Source organism: Drosophila miranda, chromosome 2, assembly GCF_003369915.1.
Source record: "Drosophila miranda strain MSH22 chromosome 2, D.miranda_PacBio2.1, whole genome shotgun sequence".
Taxonomy (NCBI): Eukaryota; Metazoa; Arthropoda; class Insecta; order Diptera; family Drosophilidae; genus Drosophila; species Drosophila miranda.
In genome coordinates this window covers 18,894,897-18,915,356 of record NC_046675.1, presented here as the reverse complement: position 1 = coordinate 18,915,356, position 20,460 = coordinate 18,894,897, and the positions used below count along the sequence as shown (strand labels likewise).

The window sequence follows — 20,460 nt, the reverse complement described above, 5'->3', positions numbered from 1 at the left end:
ATAACTGCAGAGCGAAATTAAAAGTAATGCATCTCGAGTGACTTTTTTTTCGCTTAAAATAAAACAACAGGAATTTACGGCTTCTGTGTTAAAATGCTCGCCAATGTTGGTGCATATCCTTAAGGGACCACAAAGCTACGCCCTCCGTTAAAATGTTCTTTTTAAAAATACTTTAAAAAAATTTAAATATAACCAAGTAACTTTTATTAAATAACTTATAATGATTACGGTCCCTGCTTAAAAGTCATAACAGATCTACTAGAATAATAGAAACAGTCGTCGCTCATAGCTCCATACAAAAATTCTCAAATATTTGAAAACTAATTCTCAAATTTCTATTCCTAAATCCGGTAATGTGTCTGTAAAAACACATTCAATTAAAGGCTTTAAAATATATAAACAAAAGAAAGTTGAGTGGACTACTCGTAAATATCAAAACTAAAGCCAGTAGTAGACCGTATTCTATCAAAAATATATAATAATCTGCCTCATACAGAAAATTTCATTTTTTTAAAGCTTTACAATATAATCGGTTAGCTAACTCTGTCTTATATACCGCCTGTATAAAAAATACTGACAACATATAAGCGCATGGTCCTCTTGAAAGGGAAATGTAGGTGTTTGTGTTTTAATTTTGTTGTTTAAAACTTTATTTTGTATATTTTAGGAGCTACAATAAAAGGCATTAAGTATGCGAAAGATGTCGCTATTGTAATTATCTAAATACGGACTCCCTGTTTCGTAACCGCACTTGGAAAATAATTCGTAACTCTCCCTGTGGAACCAAAAGTTCTTTAAAGAGTTCTTAGAACTAATATCAAGGGTATTCAGCTGGAATACACCAAAGTGAAATGTCCTACCGTCGGTCTGAACACTTTGTACAACGATGGGTTTCGCAAGATCTCCTTCTCTGGAGGCGCCATGCAAATGCTTGGCCCGTGCTACAGCAACTACAAACCCTTTTAATAATGTTCGTGCTTGAAATTGAGAAGTTGTGACCTCGGATCCATGAGTGTTTACCAAATTTGTATCAAAGAAAGAAAAAACGGTGTGTGGATGAGAGCAGGTAGCATCTGTCCGAAACGCTGAAAAGACGATTTTTTTTACATTGAATAATTCGCTTTCATTCCTATTACTTACGATAGAAGTTGTCATTTTTATCAATAGGCTTTTTTGGTATTGAAATTGTACATTTCATTGGGTACAGATCAGGCAAATTGCCGTTAAACTTCAATTTCACACCTTCAATCGCACGATTAGAGCAAACTAATTTATTTGCATTGATCGCAAATCCAATCTTATCACTGTCTTTATTCAACGACGCTTTAAATGCAGCATTATCAAACAGCTTTCGGCGTACTGTGAGGGAACGACCAGCCAATTTTTCAATTTCATGTAATATTCTGTTTACTAGCAGTCGACTAAAAATAAATTCATATTATTGTATGCCATAAATTGAGAGGTAGGTGCCTGTTACTTGATTCTTTCGTGGGAAATTCCATAGTTGCGAGGCAAGTTAAAGGCAGGTCGCTCAATCAACTTAATCTTAGGCAATTTAACCTGCTCAGCATCAAGCACATGTGCAGACAAAATAGCGTTTCGAATATTTCTATCAATACCGTTTGGCAACTTCTGGTTAGCAACAGCTTCTTCGATTTTTGGAGGAAACGTTTTAACCTCTATAGTATTTGTCAATACTTGGGCTTGGGGTAATCCACCAATTAGCAGACTGTTATCATCATAGGAATGGCAAGCAGTAGAATCCGATTTTGGATGCGCATTGTTCTCGGAAATCGCTCTTGGACTTGTTCCAATGAAGTCTAACCTAATTTTGAATTAATCACGAAAATATATTTACATATATGTATTTATATACGTTCCTACTCACATAAGCCTCTCTCCTTTCGGAGCTAATAAGTCAATAGGTGTCCTGACTTGAGCTGAAAGTCTTAGTAACTCAGCGGCAGCGCCAGTTTCACGCGGCACACGCTTGCCCTGAATTAGCCAATGCTTCTTAAAATGCCACCCAATATGTTGAGCGCATAGCTGATTAGTAAGACGCATTAAAATAAGTTATAACTCTCCCTTTTTGTAAAGAAAATTTAAAAAGTTAAAATCTACTAGGTAGATTGGTTATGAAATATATATTGGTGATGCGTTGTTATGCAAAACTATCTAGTCAAGAGTTGTGTCCTATATCAATACTGTTCGATATTTTGTATAAAATTATATTCACCAAACTATCGTCTATTTGGAACAACGAAAAATGGAACATGAGATTAAATTTTTGTTGTTTTCCGCATAATAATAAGTTTAAGAAAATTGGTTATCAAACAGTGTCGTTTAAGCTTTCGTTAATCTGTTCAGACTTGGAATGTTTTTGTAGGTATATATTAGTTGTGCTCTGGAGGAGGACGGTGAAACGGTGAACAAATACTTTGAAATATAATAAAAAGTTGTTTCATTGCCATAGAAATTAATATATAACAATTCCTAAATAATCGTTCCTCATCTAGACGACTCTGCACAGTTAAAGTACAGCAAAAATTGTATAAATCCTTTCTGAGGAATATATATGCAATAAACGTGTTTTTCCCCTTTTATCCCTCTTCTCGAACCTTTAATAATTTCACAATGTTATCGTCGCAAAATTCTCCAAATCAATTGTTTGGTTTGTGTTTTCATGCTGTATATTATGCGTTGTAGTCAGAATACTCACACATACAACATTTATATATTCCGCTAGGTCCTAACAAGATATACAAAAAACAAGATTTTAAAAGTTGAGACCACAATAAGTCAAGGATACGCTTTTCTAATCCAGCCGATTCACGGACTGCCTCTATTTGCTCTTGTGTTTAAGAAGCATTAAGTAGTAACACACTAACGCGTCGCTCTTTTCGTGCAATATAGCATTTAGTATCTGGTCTGGCTGGTGAGGTGGCTCAAGGGCGCCTAGCTGAAGCCACCAGATGGGGTTATGGATAGCGAACGGCCTACCTCAATAGGTAGGACAGTGGCGAATAAGCTGGATTCCCTAGGGAGAATACCGAAAAAAGCTGTCCTGGACAGCCAGCGGGTTCACGAAGCAGCAACACTGACGATGCGCTTGTGGCGTCTAGTATAAGTTAACAAATGTTAAACAAATGGGCCGATGGCCGCTATAGTGCAAATCGGCAAAAGTATTGAGTGTGGAGACAACGCCCGCTCAAAAAGATATGGAAAATATTCGGTCAACAAATAAAACCTGTAAGAAATGAAGTTAGAACGAAAGACCTGAAAACTCAAGCAAATGAGTGCGGAGATAACGCACGCTCAAAGAAGTTGTTCGTAGTGGGGCGGATCGCTGCTCAATTCTCCAACGACGATGTTGATGATCCAGTGAAACTCATAGTAGCCGTCGCAAGAAATAAAAAGCCGCTGTGTTTCGTGATATAAATACGTATGCAGGTGTGTATTTGGTTCGGGTGTCCGTGGTAGATCGGCCGTTTGAATCAGGGGTGGAAACGTAACTAACCCAAGCCTTATGATCTATGCTCTGTGATGGCTTAAGCGCCGGATGGATCGTGGATCGTAAAATCTCCCGAGCGCCCCTCCGAGCGCGCGGGAGGCAGTTGGGACCACGCGCACGGAGTTGGCACAGTGCTTGGCAATTATTTGCTGATGGCTTGATGGACTCCTCGGCAGACCCGGCAACGGTACGAAATGATCCCTCGATCACGACGGCTCTCCGTGGCGCGGTTGGCGCGGGGACGTGGGGCCATATCTGGATGTGGAGAACTAAGATGAAATAAAGGAGCCGAAGACACATTAGTACCGATCTTGGAACGGGTGTGAGAAAGATTTCGAACATTGGAAATTGCCGCCCGGTTACATTGTCTGGTGAGGCTGTGTTGATCTAAGGAAGGATTCACATTCAACTTCAGGCTTGAATTCGGAACGGAGCGTTGAGCTTTCATACTCCGAGAACTTCTGCGGAGGAAGCTGAAATGAAATTGCTTTCGTAAAGAGACCCCGAGTCTTCTACCAGTTTGATAGGTCGTCTGGAAATTTGACTCAAAAACGATGAGATTTTATTCATCACCTGAGGCACTGGACCTGTAAGTGCCCAGCCGAAAATGGTTTCCTGCCCGAGGAGAGAGCCACAGATGTTGGGCAGTGAGCCACTTTACTGGTTGGGCGGAAGGATATCCGCTCCAATCAGGACATCTATTTGTGAACTCGCATAAAACGTCGGATCCGCCCATGAGAGGTTCGGCAGGTCTTTCAAGAACCTTTGCGAGATCGGATGCGATGGAATATTCGCGGCCAATTCCGGAATAACGCAGGCTGTGGCATTTAGTTGTAAGCCCGGCTTAGTCGGAGAGCGAATGGAAAAACTGCAGAGCTTCTTTGACTGAGCGGATACGGCATTGTTTAGGCCGGAGACCTGTGCCTGTGTACGTTGGAGTGGCAATTTGATCATAGCAACAAGACGTTCCGTAATGAACGTCGCCTCGGAGCCAGAGTCGATCAGAGCGCGGGCGTGGAAATTTTTCCCCAGGTGGCAAATATTAACGATGGCCGTGCCTAGAAGGACAGCACTCGTGCCGGAGGCGAAATACGACTGAACGTTTGGCTGAGCTTCGGAAGAACTTGTATTTTGTACGATGAGGAATTTGGTGCCGTTGTGGAAATCGCTTCGCTGGAGTTTGCTGGATTGCTACGGTGTAGAAGCGTGAGGTTCCGGTCTGCACAAGTGATACAATTGTGGGCGCTTTGGCATGCTCGTATCTGGTGGCCTCTTGCAAAGCAGTTCAAACAAAGCTGCTTTTGCTTAATGTAGTCGGAGCGAGCGTCAGCGGGCGTTTGAAGGAAATGAGGGCATAAACGGATTGGATGATACTCTTTGGAGCAGAGAGGACACGTGCTCCTCATTTGATTCACTGTTGTCACGAACGAGTGGACACTCCTAGGATAAGGACTTCCTTGAGACCGAAACGGATTGCTTCTGGAATTGTCTGAAGTGGGTATGCTCGCCCTGGAGTGGGCCTGAGTCTCCATGCCTGGATGGCCGTCCTCGGTCACTTCGAGAGACAGGTACCGCTCCGCCAGGAACTTGTCTATGGCGTGCCAGGTGGGGATTGCTCCCAAAGCTTTAAGGTCGTCTTTGGCAGCATAGCGGAAATGAGGTACACTAACACTTCTTCAGCGAAAACGCTGTTTGTGGAGATCTCGGAGTGGGTGAGTGTCGTGAGGCACTTGTGGACGGCCCTCTGGAGTTTTTTTTTAGCGCTGCTGCTGACTCGGTACGGATTTGGGGCAGACTGAAAAGGATCTTCAGCTGGGTTTTAAGTATCAGTGTCTTGTTTTGGAAACGGTCACGGAGGGCGTTCCATGCGGACGCGAAACCCTCGTTCGTAAGTGGAGCCTGTGCCACTATGTCGTGGGCCTCACGGCGTGTAGAAATATCCACACATATGTACATACAAGCAGCAGCACCGGTGATTTTTTCGTTTTCGCTTCTCCACTGCTGCTTGCGTTTTATTTTTTGGGAGAATTTTCGTTTTCGCTCTTGAGCTTAACGGTGCGCCAAGTGACGCACTACCCAAGTCATGGTGTTGTGCAAACTTGTTACACCTAAGTGCCTCGAAATGCAAAGTTATGACATTTCATCGTTCTAGCCCCTTGTTGGCTCTATATACCCTTTGTGGTGGTTCTCTTGAGAGAATTACACTGGTGGATGATCTGGGTGTTATGTTAGACCCCAAGTTAAAGTTTTCCGAACACATTTCTACCATGGTAAATAAGGCCATGGGCGTGCTTGGGTTTATAAAGAGGTGGTCAAAGTAATTTGACGACCCCTATATAACAAAGACTCTCTATACCCCGCTAGTTCGTTCGATTTTAGAATACGGCTCCTGCGTATGGTGCCCTCTGTACAAAGTACACCAGGGCCGTATGGAATCAGAACAGAAAAACTGTTTACTCTTTGCAATGCGGGGCCTTCACTAGGCTGCGAGTGTGAGACTCCCATCTTACTCTAGTAGACTGCTATTAGTAAACCTCCCATCCTTAGTTAACCGTAGGAAAATGCCTGGTGTAATTTTTGTGCACAACTTGATCAGGGGTGACATAGACAGCCCAGATCTGTTGGGCCGCATAAACTTCACGATTCCTATTAGACTCACTAGAAATTTTATACCGTTGTTCCTTCCACTTTGTAGACCGAATTATTCCTTGCATGAACCGTTTAGGGTCTTATGCTCGGAACATAATTCCCTCTACCATATTATATCCACCACTAATTATCTTCCTCTTATTAAATTACTAATCCTCACTCACCTTTCTAGTAATTAGTAATTGTAGTGGTATTCGTAAATGTATTTTGAACGCATTTTTAGTTTCTTAGTAGTGTAGTGCTAATTTTCCTCGAATATTAGTCTTATAACTATCTTTCCTGCATGTAAATTAAATAACTGCGGTAGCGGATTGTGTTTTTAAAAAGTTTTTATTTTACTTCTAACTTCACTGATATAGATTTAAGTAGAGGGTCACAAAGGATTCCGGACAAAGGGTTTGCGCGATCTTAACTTTTAGCTCGACTTTGCGGTGTCGCTTCTGGATCAAGACTGACTTGAACTTTCTGATCTTTGCATCGTTGATCCCTTTCGGGAATAGTTTTTCTATAAACATTTCAATTGATTTCGCCATCCCGAGTATTGGATTTCGTCATCCAAAGAGAGAACTGTAAAATACCTAAAGTGCAGGATCTGCAGAAAGCCGGGAGTGAGATTGTTTATGAGAAGCCGGGTGTGGGCAAACATTGGTTTTCCATTTAGGCGAGTGTCAAAGATTGGGATTGCGGCGGGAGCCCTTGAGATTGTACATCTTAGAAAGCAATTAGGCGGAGGCCCAAGATTGAAATTGTTTTCGTTTTGGAAAGCCAAAGATTGTTTACAACTCGTATAAGAGCTCAATAGAATTGGGTACGTTAACTTGTACGCGTTTGGTTCGGCTACGCACCGCGCGTCAAATGGCAGCGCCCCTCGGTCGGTTGGGCGGGAGGAGGGCTGCGATTTGCTTGGGATCCGCGCGTAACAGCCTTCTTCTGGTGTCACACGGGCCACTTGACGTTGCAGTAATTGCATCGCCTCTTGAAAGATGCAGTCATTGCATGTAAACGTCCATACACAAAGCACATAGGTTACTCATCCATATTAAATAGGGAGTAAACAGATACTCCTTTCAATACAAATATCCCTCACAGAGACGAATTTCTCGATGGATCTCCGGATAAGGCCATAAACCTCTTTATAGATGGACTTAAGCTGGATGACAAGGTCGGAGGCTCTCCTCCAGGGTCCTAGATCACTGTAGCGTCTTCCAAGAGGGAGTAATTGCAATCAGGGAAGCTCTGAGCTGCCTTCCATTAGTTACCGTCATGGCAACTCGGTTAAACATTTATACAGCTAAGCTGCTATCAAATCGCGGCTTGCTATTAATGCTATCCAGCAAATCTCTTCACGAGATGGTTCATCAAATTTGCTATCAGCCTTATATGGGTCCCGGGCCACCTGGATATTGAGGGCAATTGTATTGCAGACGAGTTGGCCAGATCTGGTACTACAATCCTCCCTCTCCAAGACAAGGAGGATATTCGTATGGCAATGGAAACCTGTAGGCTTATCATAAATGAGCAATACTAATAGACGATTTGTGGCAATTAGTGCCACGATGTCGCATAACTCGGCAAACATGGCAGATCATAGATGAAAAAAGCATCTGCTTCTGTCCAGCTCTCAGCAGAAGAAGGCTACAACACTTGGGCTCGACCTTCATAGCTGACATTTCAGAAATGTCAACATGTCTGGGACATATTCCCAGAAAGACAGCCATCTTTGTAAAGTAATCCAGATGGGTTAACTGTTGACCACAGCGGTACCACAACGAGCCGAAACCGTCCTATTTGTGACTTACTAACCTAGTTGGTTCGCAATGTTCCGTAACCTAATTGCATTACGGCTAGGTTGTGAAGGATTTGATCTTCTTGGTCAGGGTATCTATATCACAAATTTATTTAACATTTTCAACACAATTTTCTGACTTCTTGAAATAACTTTATGTTTGAAACTTTTTTTATATTTTTAATCCAAAAATTTTTTATAATCTATAAGCACTCTAACCCGACTGGTTTTATTTTTCTATGTGTGGGGTGGAATAGCCAAAACGCATCCCACTCCCGATACAGGAAACAGGGGATCTGGGCGAGGGTTATGTGCCGAGAGGAGAGTGGGAAAGGGACGGAACTATGGGATCCGATGTGAGAGGAAAGGAGAGAGAGGTATTTTGTATGTTAGTTTATTTGGATCATTTATGTATCTATCTGGTTAGTTTTTACCGCACTCCTTACCGCACACTTTCTTGGCCATCGGCCAACTCACCCTTGGGTCCGGCATCGTTGATTCATGATTCCTTTGTTCTCGTCTCTACTCTTACATAGCGGTTGTTGGTTACCTCGAGCTGTCTCCGTTCCGGACACGTGGCTGATCTTTTGATTCTTCTGTTCAAAACTTTGCTCCTCCCACTTCCGCCCCACAAAGAGCGAAAATCTGTGGCATCCACAATTTCAAAGATGCGAGAAAACAGAAAACGCCGAATCGTAGAGGATGACTATATCTTATAGTATGCAAAATCTGAACCAGATCGTATAATTATTATAGCCAGAATCTAGAAAACAATTTCATTCTCACTCGCTCTGTCTCTTTCTAACACACAGGTTTCATGGTCTGTTTTGCCTATTGGAAAATGTGAGTTCCTAGATCTCAGAGACTTTAAGAGCTAGAACAACCAAATTTGATATCCACACTCCTGTGATATCGGACCTTGACAAGATAGTTTTAAATTTCGTCCCACCCCGTTCCGCCCAAACAAAGAACGAAAATCTGTGGCATCCACAATATTGAAGATTCGAGAAAACTAAAAACGAACAATCATAGAGAATGACCATATCTATCAGATTCTTGACTCTGGATCAGATCGGATCATTTTTATATCCAAATGGAACAAATCAATTTGCAGTGGCTACGCAGCTTCCGACGACACGCTCAGACTGATTTTCTGTCTCTCTAGCATGCACTCTTGGTCGTGTCGTTTAATATTAGCGGCGTCTGCCGGAGGAGAGTCATACTGACTAAGTATCGGATATAAATTTAGAGTTGCGGTCTCTTTGGTTGAGCCAACACACGACCGTGTCTTACAATAAAAACTTAAAGACAGTGGCTCAAGCGCTCACAGAAAAAGTGTCCGTAGATGAGCAGAACCAAAAAAGTGTCTGCGTAAAGGCTCTTTATTTTTCTGCATATTTTTGTTTATACAATACATATTTTTATAGATTTAAATTTTTTTTTTAATATTTTTGCATATTTAATGCGAAAACCTAGTTTGATCTCATCTGAATCAAATTTTACTGAGAAATTTGTTAGGTTTTAACTGTTTGTATTTCCGGAAGACGAATACAAAAATAGCTAGTTTTAGAATTGCTTAGACTTCATTTGGAAGTAATTTAGGTGTGGTATTAATTAACTTGAAGCCAGGATTAACTGTGTACTGTAGATCCGGAATGTTACTCCAATCCTGGGCATGCCTATTCGTTACACCATTATCTGAGATAAGAGTATACCTTTAAAGTATAAAAAAATTTGTTTTTCCAGCCAATGGTGTGCTCGATGCACTATTTATTATGTTATGTGAGGATTGAGGTGCTACTGTACAACTTTTCTTAGAAGTATTTTTGAATAATAATTTAAAAGGCGCACAAGTAAAAATATTATGTAAACTAACAAAAGGTACTCTCTAAACTTAGAAGACAGCGCAACACAAGTTCGTTGCACATTTCGCACTGGAATACATCTTATGTCTAGTCAATGTTTCATATTTGAAAGAAGTTTAGCATATAGACTACGTTTTCATTATGATGGAAATTAACGCATACGGTACGTGTTAGATTCTTGAATTTCGGATAGCTCGCCCTTGAAATGTATATCAATAACAAAGTCCAAATCCCGATTGTTTCGATCGTTGGGTTTCATTTGGAACGTGCCTGTTATTTCTTCATTTTTTTTAGCTGTCATATGATCATCTAGATAAAACACAGTTTGCTTCCAATGAGTGTACGTAGAGTCTGGCGATGTGCTAAAGCCTAGACGCCTATGGCACTTGGTAAATTCGATATTAAAATATGTGACTAACGCTTGCACAAAGTCATTTCGTTTGATTGTTAGATTAAACTTGGACGAAAAGTTCAGATCTGCCTTTTGCACCGTATATAGGTCCACTTCTTTAACCAAGCAGGCTGTGGAGACCACTTGCTTAGGGTCAACCACATCCACGAGGGGCTCAGTGACAGCAACTTTGCGTATACAACTCATATCAAAGCCGTAAACATCGTCCCACCAGTTTATCTTCTCGTCCTTGTACTGGCGATCTTCGATAGCTGTAATATAAAGGGTGCCTCTGTCTGGGAACATCATCCCATTGGGTTTCAGCCACTTGTCTCGTGCATACAATACTGTGTCAAGCATAGACTCATAAAAAAGGCAGTATCTGAAAAAAAAATTGCGCACATCATTATCAGCCGATGAAAAGAGAAGTTTGGAGCATACCCCATCCATTCAGAGATTATAATGTCAACGCCTTGGATACCATTTGGCAGCTCGATCTCTTCGATTTTTCCCTTAACGACCTTTATAATGCCCTGCAAATTATTGTCTATGACAACTTGTCGTGCGAACTCGATGATATTCGAGCAGTCTACGGCTATAACCTGGGCCGCTCCGGCTTTTGCAGCAAACATAGAAAGTATGCCGGTGCCACATCCAACATCTAAAACAATCTGTAATAAATTCCATTTAAAACATGTGAAAAAAAGCATTTAACTCAATGTCTTCAACAAATCGTACTTTGCCTTGGAACAGATGCTTATTGTGATACATAGCGTTGCGGTATGTGACGGTGCGCACTTCGTCCTTAAGCATTTCTTCGTGAATACCAAAGTGGGCGTACGAATCAAAATAATAGTCTCTCGACGTCATTTCATCAGCATGGGCACTGGATTCATCGGGAGATGCTCCGGCCCCGGCTCCGCTCTGGGAAAACTTTTTAAGCACATTGTTTGACTTAGGTGTGAGGCCGGTCGCACTTTCGATAGCTGATTCCATGGGTATATCTGTAGTGGACTGGGGAATAGCGTTGATTGCCTTTATTTGTAATGGTCCCAATCTACACATATACAACATACCATTTTCGTTATATTTATTACTTCCTTGCTTTTTTTCGACGAAAAAATTAAAATTCTAAGCGAATGTAAGTACAAAGTGAACGTCGAAAACTATTCACTACACACGCTGCTTTATAAAATTCCTTTACAGCACTTTTCCTAGAGATGGGTTTTTTTTGGGGCAATTTTGAGCATAATTATTAGTGGTACTCCCAAAAGTGCCTATATATATATAACGCGCTAAAAAATGTTTACGCGGTATATTAACAGTGAGATTTGCCGTTATGTTTTACAATTTGTATATATATAAATGTATATATATGCATATATATGCACCTAATTCTGTTTTTACACGAAATGTATTAGTATATTGTGATATATCAATGCAATCAGACGTGTTTGGTAAAGACATTGTTTGCATGCAAATTTTTATCTTCAAAGTGTTCTAATTTTTCCCTTATTCTAATTTTTCGGCTTTAGTGATAGGGAAGCAAACACCTTTTTTGCATACGATCAACGTATTTTTTTACACGGTTTTTCAAGAACCAATCTACCGTGTAAAAACAGAAATATATACACATTGTAAAACATAACGGCAAATCTCACTGTTAATATATAGTTGGAACGATCTATTGCCATCCTACACAGCTATCAGGGGGAAGGTGTCTGTTAAGCCACCATACAACCATACATTATGGTTAGTGGTTAAGCTAAGAAACATATATAAAACTGATTTCTTGAAAAATGGAGAAACTAACTTAATGAACTAGTATTAGAGGCTGTTAAAACTAGGTTGAGTTTTTGGGTTGTTGTGATTAGGCGAAAACGTAATTTAAATGTCTAGTAATGCCAAAAGGTTGTGGTGTTTTGAGAAAATTTCACTCCTCTTCTTCGGAAATTAACAATCAGCCGCCTTTTAAAAAATACTAGAAAATATAAAAATATTTCATAAAAATACTAAGACAAAAAAAAAAGAGAATACAAATATCGCATACCCGATACTATCTAAGAATGTTGCATGTTGTGTGACGGAGTTAATTTTGGCGGCAAAAATTTATTTCATCGAGGCGTCTAGGTGAAGTTAAGATTTGTCAATAAAAAACCTAATTTTTAAGTTTCTAGAACAAACTAAGAAAATGGAGGGATTTGATGATGCTGGTGTATTTTTTTCTGATAATTTCGGAAACGATCAGCAGTCGGACTGTGCGCAAATAAATTTGCAAGCGGTCAAGAAAAGATACAAGGAGTTTATTCGGACATTCAACGAAGACAACTTTTTTTATAAATACCGGTAAGCTATAAAGAAATCCCACTTACAAATGGAAGGTTTAAGTACTCTTTTGTAGTGACACCTTGAAACGCAACTACCTCAATGGACGCTATTTTCTGGAAATCGAAATGGAAGATTTGGTGGGATTTGATGAGGCCCTTGCCGATAAAATGAACAAACAGCCAACTGAACATCTGCAAATTTTTGAAGAGGCTGCTCTGGAAGTGGCTGACGAAATTACAGCTCCACGTCCCGAGCATGAAGAGCACATGCACGATATCCAAATACTATTGAGCTCCAATGCCAACCCCACCAATATACGTGAACTAAAATCAGAGTGCGTGTCGCGCTTGGTTAAAATTGCAGGAATAATTGTGGCCGCATCCGGCATTAGTGCAAAGGCAACAAAAATGTCCATTATGTGCTTGTCGTGCAGCACTGTTATACCAAATCTCAGAGTAAATCCCGGACTAGAAGGCTACGCCCTGCCACGAAAATGCACAACGGAACAGGCGGGACGACCAAAGTGTCCCCTAGATCCTTTCTTCGTAATGCCGGACAAGTGCAAATGCGTGGATTTTCAAACGCTAAAATTGCAAGAGCTACCAGACTTTGTCCCTCAAGGAGAGATTCCTCGACATTTGCAGTTATTCTGTGACCGTTCCCTGTGCGAACGTGTTGTGCCAGGAAATCGTGTTCTCATACAAGGTATTTATTCAATTCGAAAAGTGGGTAAACCCTCTCGTCAGGATGGTCGAGAGAAGGCCGTTGTGGGTGTTCGCGCGCCCTATATGCGGGTGGTGGGCATAACAGTGGATGCAGAGGGGGCCGGTGCCATTTCTCGCTATAGCAATATAACCACTGATGAGGAGGACAACTTCCGACGTATGGCTGCCTCAGGAGATATATACGAACGCCTTTCTCAATCATTGGCTCCAAGTATATTCGGCTCTCGAGACATTAAAATGGCTATAACTTGTATGCTTTTTGGTGGGTCCCGCAAGCGGCTGCCAGATGGACTGTGTCGACGTGGGGACATCAACGTACTGCTGTTGGGGGATCCAGGTACGGCAAAGTCGCAGCTACTAAAGTTTGTCGAGAAGGTAGCCCCCATTGGCGTGTATACATCAGGAAAGGGATCTAGCGCGGCTGGTCTTACAGCGTCGGTTATGAAGGATCCCCAAACGGTAAGCAGGCTTGCAAACTAGTTTGAAAAACTTTTTCTTTTAGCTTATAATCTTATTCGCTCAGCGCAATTTCGTCATGGAAGGAGGTGCCATGGTATTGGCTGACGGTGGTGTCGTTTGCATCGACGAATTTGATAAAATGCGTGAAGATGACCGGGTGGCCATACACGAGGCAATGGAACAGCAAACCATCTCCATTGCAAAAGCCGGCATTACAACCACATTAAATTCTCGATGTTCGGTTTTAGCAGCTGCTAATTCTATATTTGGCCGGTGGGACGATACAAAGGGCGAGGAAAATATTGATTTCATGCCCACAATATTATCTCGTTTTGACATGATTTTTATTGTTAAGGACGTACACGATGAGGAACGTGATATTACTCTCGCAAAGCACATCATAAACGTCCATCTTAGTTCAAATAAATCTGCACCAACCGAGCCCGCCGAAGGTGAAATATCTTTGTCCACATTTAAAAAGTACATACACTACTGTCGCACCCATTGTGGGCCACGATTAAGTGAAGCTGCTGGCGAGAAGCTTAAGAGCCGCTATGTGCTGATGCGAAGTGGTGCCGGTCAGCAGGAAAAAAATTCAGACAAACGGCTGACTATTCCGATTACAGTGCGCCAGCTAGAGGCTGTTATTCGAATTTCAGAGTCCTTAGCAAAAATAAGCTTGCTTCCTTTTGTCGCCGATGATCATGTCAATGAGGCCCTTCGACTTTTCCAAGTATCGACTCTTGATGCAGCTATGACTGGAAGCCTGGCCGGGGCTGAGGGGTTCACCACAGAGGAAGACCAGGAAACACTTAACCGTATTGAAAAACAATTAAAGCGTCGCTTTGCTATCGGATCTCAAGTTTCTGAACAGAATATCTTACAGGTAACAATTCATTCGTATAGAAAAATGAATTTGATTAAAACTTTTCGTTACGTTCTGCAGGACTTTTTACATCAAAAGTACGAGGAGCGTACTGTAGTCAAAGTCATTCACACGATGATTCGACGTGGTGAACTTCAGCACAGAATGCAACGCAAGATGCTATACCGCATATGCTAGTTACCTTTACTAACACTTACTATTATTGTCATTATTTTAGCATCATAAATGAATAAGCTAACTTTTGTCACTGTACTTTTATTATATGAAAATAATTTAATAAAGAAAATGCTTTTATGCGTATGGGTATTACATACTCGGATGGTTATGGCTTTTTAAATCGCCATACTAAAGGGGATGTTTTCCATTTATAAATATAAATTGTGTGCTGTGTGCTTGTACTGCAAAGAATTTCTCGTATATTGTCCTAATATGACAACTTCGATAAAGTTGTAAGTAGTATGTTATGAAGCTTAGTTGTACGTTGTATGTATTAACATATGTACATATGTATGTATGTATTCTGGTGTTCATATCCATCACGAAAAAGGTAGCCTTTAGTATTTGGCAAAATACTCGTGGTACATTATTGGAATGATTTGATTCGATTTGAAAAAAATGCATAATTCAAACCTATTATAAGTATCAGTTTGAATGGTATATTCAAAATCGAAATTGCTGGTTACATAGTATTCCTTACGTCATTCGAGCAATCCACAAAACCAATATTTTCTATTGGCTGCGAGCCAATTTAAAAAATGTTTTTTCTTCTGTTTAAGAACGTTTATTACTTCCTCTTATACAAAACTCAATTAGTACATTTGCGTATGAACAGCTTCGTATGGATGTACATACACGTACATACATACATACATATATACATAAAATAAATATATAGTATGCATACAGGAACATGTATAAATGTATATACTCGCATATATATTTTCAAAAATAGTGTTATGTATGGGCGTGTATTTTCATTTTAAGGCATTCGTATAGAGATGGGCATGGGCATTGCCCAGGTTTTTCTTCGTTCCATAACGTATCGGCTACGAACACATTCCGTATAACTCTATTTAGTGAGTGCTGAGCAATCTCCACTGAGACTGAAAGAAGGGTGAACAAAATCTACTAAATGCATAGAATTCACATTGCCGCGTCAAAGTCTCTCTATCCTTGCAGCTCGACGGCCAGTAAAAGCCTGTTATATTTGTACATATTGTACATATGCATATGTATGATATAGTAGATCGATCGAGGTTGCATCTTACAATATAGCTTTAAAGTTGACGACCTAGTTTGTCTAGAAATAGGAAGATTTAGGACCATGGCTATCGATTCGGATCGTATTGAATATACCCTTAAAGCTAGAACAGGCAGTATTAACATTGTTGATCTTATTATCTTAAGCTCTCGTTGTCTTTATGATCTTTTTATACCCGATACTAAAGTATAGGAGTATATTAGATTTGTGCGGAAAATGGAAGTATTTATATTCTTGATCAACATCAATAGCCGAGTCGGTTGAGCCATGTCTTTCTGTCCGTCTAAGTTGACGCCTAGTTCTCAGAGATTATAAGATTATAAGATAAATTTATTATCCAGACTCCTGTGATATAAAACTGAATCAAGTTTGTTTCAAAATGTTGCCTCATCGCACAAAGGACGAAAATCTGTGACATCCACAATTTTGAATATACGAAAAACAAACAAACAAACATACAGAATCATAGAGAATGTCCATATCTTCCAGACGGTAGAATCTAAATCAGGTCGAATCATAATTATAGCCAGAAGGGAACAAATGAAATTTCGGGGCTACGCAGCGTGGTCACGCAGCTTACTCATATTCTGGCTCTTTGTCGTGCATTATGTGGGTCCTCTGGCTGAGTATAGGTTGTATAGGTTACCTAAAGTTCATCGGAAGGAATAAGATATCTGGAAGCTAGATCTTAAAAGCTATACATGTATGTCAGAAGACAGAGAGAGTGCGGTTTCTCTATATTGAGTGCTTATACAATCATATTAACATATGTGCATGTTTGTATGTTTGTGTATTAATGGCTTATTAATAAATTGATACTTTGCCCTTTGCATCGAATCCAGGGTCGAGTTGATTTAATTTAAATTCATATTTCAATATGCATGTTCATGTACGACTGTATAGATACATACGTATGTAGCAACAATCATTCATATTTTTGTACGTACTTTTCAATTACCGCTGACCTGACTGTTGATTGATGATAGGGATGATGCGCATGCTGTCGTCCACTTCTATTTTTACATAAACAAGTGCATACATACGACAAGCAAAACAAGCGGACTTGCAGGGAGTTATGTAGCTGTGTTTTCAATTGAACCATCCCCAACCACGAATTTTTCAAATATGAATGTAAGGAAACAAAAACATTAACCGTACATAAGGGAACGTTTTAGTCGTGTGACTCGACTATGATGTACCCCGTGTTCAGTTGGGGATATCAGGGGGAATTCGACTAATGAGTACCTTAAGGAATGCATTCCACAAATAAAAAAAACAAATTTTATTTATTAGATATTTAGTAGATATGGTCGAGTAACTCGACAATAAGATACTCGGTAGTGAGTTCCTTTGCCTTTGCGGATATTCTTGAGCTTCTAGAATTAGTTATACAAATCTCTGTTGGGAAGCGAATAAACAAAATTCTACTGTTTGACTGGGAAATTATTAATTTGTTTTTTGTATCATTATGTTGGGTTTTTGAAGAATAATAGGAATATTTATAGGCTTCCAGCCAGAATCGTAGATCTTTGGAATGTTGGCTTTGAAGAAAGGGGGAGGAAAAGAATTTTGATTCATTTAGTTCTTATATTCTCCGTGATCTGCATTGTTCATACATACGGACATGACTTGATCGACTATGCCGTTGATGCTGATCAAGAATTTATACTTATGTAAACTTTTTGAAATACTGCTCTGACAGTTAGAAAAAATGCAGGAATAGAATATTTCTTCTACTGGGTGTCATATATCTAAAAAAAACTCCTGTATATGCCAGCGCAGGGTTGTTAAAATCTATCTGCTTTTTATTAATAAAAATAAACGCTCTGACGGTAACCAAAAAATTACTCTAACCTTAACAATGAAATTAATCAGATCACAAATCAAGTACAAAAATGATCACTATATCAGATAAAAGGCCGAAAATTATAAACAGATAACTTAATAAAAACTACGAATATCTTCGATAGCAATGGTGGTTATAAACTTTCGTATATCGAGTTATCTGTGAATGCTGACCAGAAACCAGGACCATAATACATATATAAACTCTTCAGAGACTTTTCGTTCGCATTTCACACTTTTTATCGAAATTAGACTACTCTCTGCAAGGGTATAAAGTCGATCTATGAGCTGTAGATATGTACATATGACTACATACATATATGTATCTATAGATACCATTTTACAAATAAACAAAAACGGGTATGTGTGCATATTTATACATATATGTATATAGATTCATATGTATGCATAAATGAATATCGACCATATGGGAGAACGCAAGTAGGTGTGTGCAAAGGCAGAAGCGCTGAGTGGGGCCTTTGTTTTGTGAATGAAAATGAAAAATTTCATTGTACATTCGGTGAACCCGCGTCTTTTGCATGTCAGTACAATTTTAGATTTCGACCGAGCACGTTCGGGCCTCGAACCAATTTGTGTATTGGTGGCATTAAAACGCGTCTAAAATCACCCGCATACTGGCGCAGTGCTGCTGAAGATCATGTACATTTACCCAAGCTCCCCGGAAACATCATCGTCCTTGCAGTCTGAAGAAATTGCAGCCATAAAGATACAAGCAGGATTCCGTGGCTATCGTGTTCGCAAACAGGCTCACCAGTCAACAAAACCCGCTAATAGCAACAGATTCGGAAACCGGTTTTTAAATTTGCAAAGCAAACGGAACCAAAACCAGCGCCATCGTCCCAATAATAGCGCCCATATAGAACACCAAATGAATTCCACCCGTTATGATGACTCGATTTCAGCAAAAGAGGAAAACGCTGCGAAATCAGTTGAAGATCGTTGTGCTACGAAAATTCAAGCCGGATTTCGAGGATTTCTTGTTAGAAAGAAACAAAAAATGGCCACAGAAGCAGCTGTGAAAATTCAGGCTGGTTTTCGCGGTTTTAGGGCTCGCAAGGAATTAAAGCAGATATAAGGAAACACCACAACGAGTCAACTACGAGTAGACTTGTGTTATTTAATAGATTTCATGTACAGTAGTATGTATGTACTACTACAAAATTTGTAGTTTCGAGTTTTTTTTATGTAAATTCGTTTAAGTTATAGTTTATGCATTGTAAATAGTTATATATTAACATATACTTAGTATAAAATAAAAAAAAATCACTATTAGACGACTAGTCTTCAAGGCTATAAATGCACTTGTTTATTTTCGGCTAAAATACTACAATCATTCTATAAAGGTATATGTACCCAGGATATATGAATATATGTACATAAATAAATGTACGAGATGTACACAGTCACATTCCTACCCATACTACTGTAGCAAAATTGGTTGGAAGTCGATGAAATTATAAAAAAGAAAGGAATGCTAGTTTCGGGGTCCGATGTTTTTTGCCCGTTTCTATATGAGCTTTATGATTGATTATGCGGAGACCGTAACTCTTCATTTATACCCGATACTTAGTCAGTATGGCTCTCCTCCGGCAGACGCCGCTAATATTAAAAGACACGACAAAGAGTGCGTGCGAGAGAGACATTTCAGTCTGAGCGTGACGTCGGGCGCTGCGTAGCCACTGCAAATAGATTTGTTCCTTTTGGCCATAAAAATGATCCGATCTGATCCAGATTCAGCAATCTGATAGATATGGTCAGTATCTATGACTCTGCGTTTTTGGTTTTTTCCTATTTTTAAAATTGTGGATGCCACAGATTTTCGTTCTTTGTGGGCGCGGAACAGTGACAACAGTGCAACAGTGACATATCTCAGAAGTCTGGATCCAAAACATCGTTGCTCTAGCTCTTATAGTCTTTGAGCACTTGGCGCTAATAGGGACGGACAGACGGACGGACGGACGGACGGACTCAATCGACTCGGCTGATCAAGAATATATATACTTGATGGGGTCGGAAACGATTCCTTCTGGACGTTACACACATCTATTTTCACCACAAATCTAATATACCCCAAAACTCATTTTGAGTATCGGGTATAAAAAAATAAAACTGCAGTGTTTGATGGAATATATTAGCTCCCTAAGCGGAACTTTCCCGGCAATGACTTGCGCTGCTTCGTCCGAGATGATCCGGAACGAGCACGCGATCCTAATGGCGCACAATCTGTACGTTGCCTCCACTCCTCGCATTTAGCTCATCACTTTCGCGGCTTATGCCCACACTGGTGCGGCGTAGAGCATCTGCGACGCTCGTCAATACCTTCCTCGTTGCTTGTTTTGGTCCTCTGGTGTTGAGCAGCATCCTGGATAGTGCTCCTGCGGTCCCACCGGTCTTCGTGTGGACGTATTCCAGGTGCTCCTTGAAGGACAGGCTAGGGGTCGATGGGGACCCCTAGGTACTTGATGGACCTCTGCGAATTGATCGCGGCAGGGCAGATCCTGACGAAGTTATTATGGTATACAGATAGGGCTCAATACCTAAAATACGATAAAGCAGAGCTTGGCATCTAGTATGCACCCGATTCATTCGGTTAGTACCGATTTAACGTTATTTGTAACTATTTAAAAATATCCTTGTTGGGAGCAGCAGCTGGCAACGAGATCTTTGCGCTCTTCAATAGAATTCAGGTCGTTGCGCTTCTATCATAGCTCGCTCTTAGTTATCTAACGCTTG

The 20,460-nt window shown here is 40.3% G+C and overlaps 4 protein-coding genes across 4 annotated transcripts; 2 read left to right on the top strand and 2 right to left on the bottom strand.

Annotated features, from left to right (window-relative positions):
• Window positions 1–620: 620 nt before the first annotated feature.
• Window positions 621–2,177, bottom strand: LOC108157131 (39S ribosomal protein L37, mitochondrial). Its single transcript, XM_017289031.2, has 4 exons — window positions 1,889–2,177; window positions 1,478–1,825; window positions 1,141–1,421; window positions 621–1,085 (listed from the first exon to the last, which is right to left on the bottom strand). Exons 1-4 carry the CDS (start codon window positions 2,062–2,064, stop codon window positions 664–666), a joined length of 1,227 nt encoding a protein of 408 aa, XP_017144520.1. The 5' UTR covers window positions 2,065–2,177; the 3' UTR covers window positions 621–663.
• Window positions 2,178–9,559: 7,382 nt separating this feature from the next.
• On the bottom strand, window positions 9,560–11,390 carry LOC108155884 (protein arginine N-methyltransferase 1-B). The gene is made up of 4 exons (XM_017287020.2): window positions 11,279–11,390; window positions 10,941–11,216; window positions 10,644–10,873; window positions 9,560–10,584 (listed from the first exon to the last, which is right to left on the bottom strand). The coding sequence occupies exons 1-4, from the start codon at window positions 11,279–11,281 to the stop codon at window positions 9,963–9,965; spliced, it is 1,131 nt and encodes a 376-aa protein (XP_017142509.1). The 5' UTR covers window positions 11,282–11,390; the 3' UTR covers window positions 9,560–9,962.
• An 875-nt stretch (window positions 11,391–12,265) lies between these two features.
• Window positions 12,266–14,902, top strand: LOC108155883 (DNA replication licensing factor Mcm5). Its single transcript, XM_017287019.2, has 4 exons — window positions 12,266–12,548; window positions 12,604–13,714; window positions 13,779–14,600; window positions 14,661–14,902. Exons 1-4 carry the CDS (start codon window positions 12,394–12,396, stop codon window positions 14,775–14,777), a joined length of 2,205 nt encoding a protein of 734 aa, XP_017142508.1. The 5' UTR covers window positions 12,266–12,393; the 3' UTR covers window positions 14,778–14,902.
• A 3,336-nt stretch (window positions 14,903–18,238) lies between these two features.
• On the top strand, window positions 18,239–18,999 carry LOC108155885 (abnormal spindle-like microcephaly-associated protein homolog). The gene has a single exon (XM_017287021.2). The coding sequence runs from the start codon at window positions 18,365–18,367 to the stop codon at window positions 18,800–18,802; it is 438 nt and encodes a 145-aa protein (XP_017142510.1). The 5' UTR covers window positions 18,239–18,364; the 3' UTR covers window positions 18,803–18,999.
• Window positions 19,000–20,460: the final 1,461 nt, after the last annotated feature.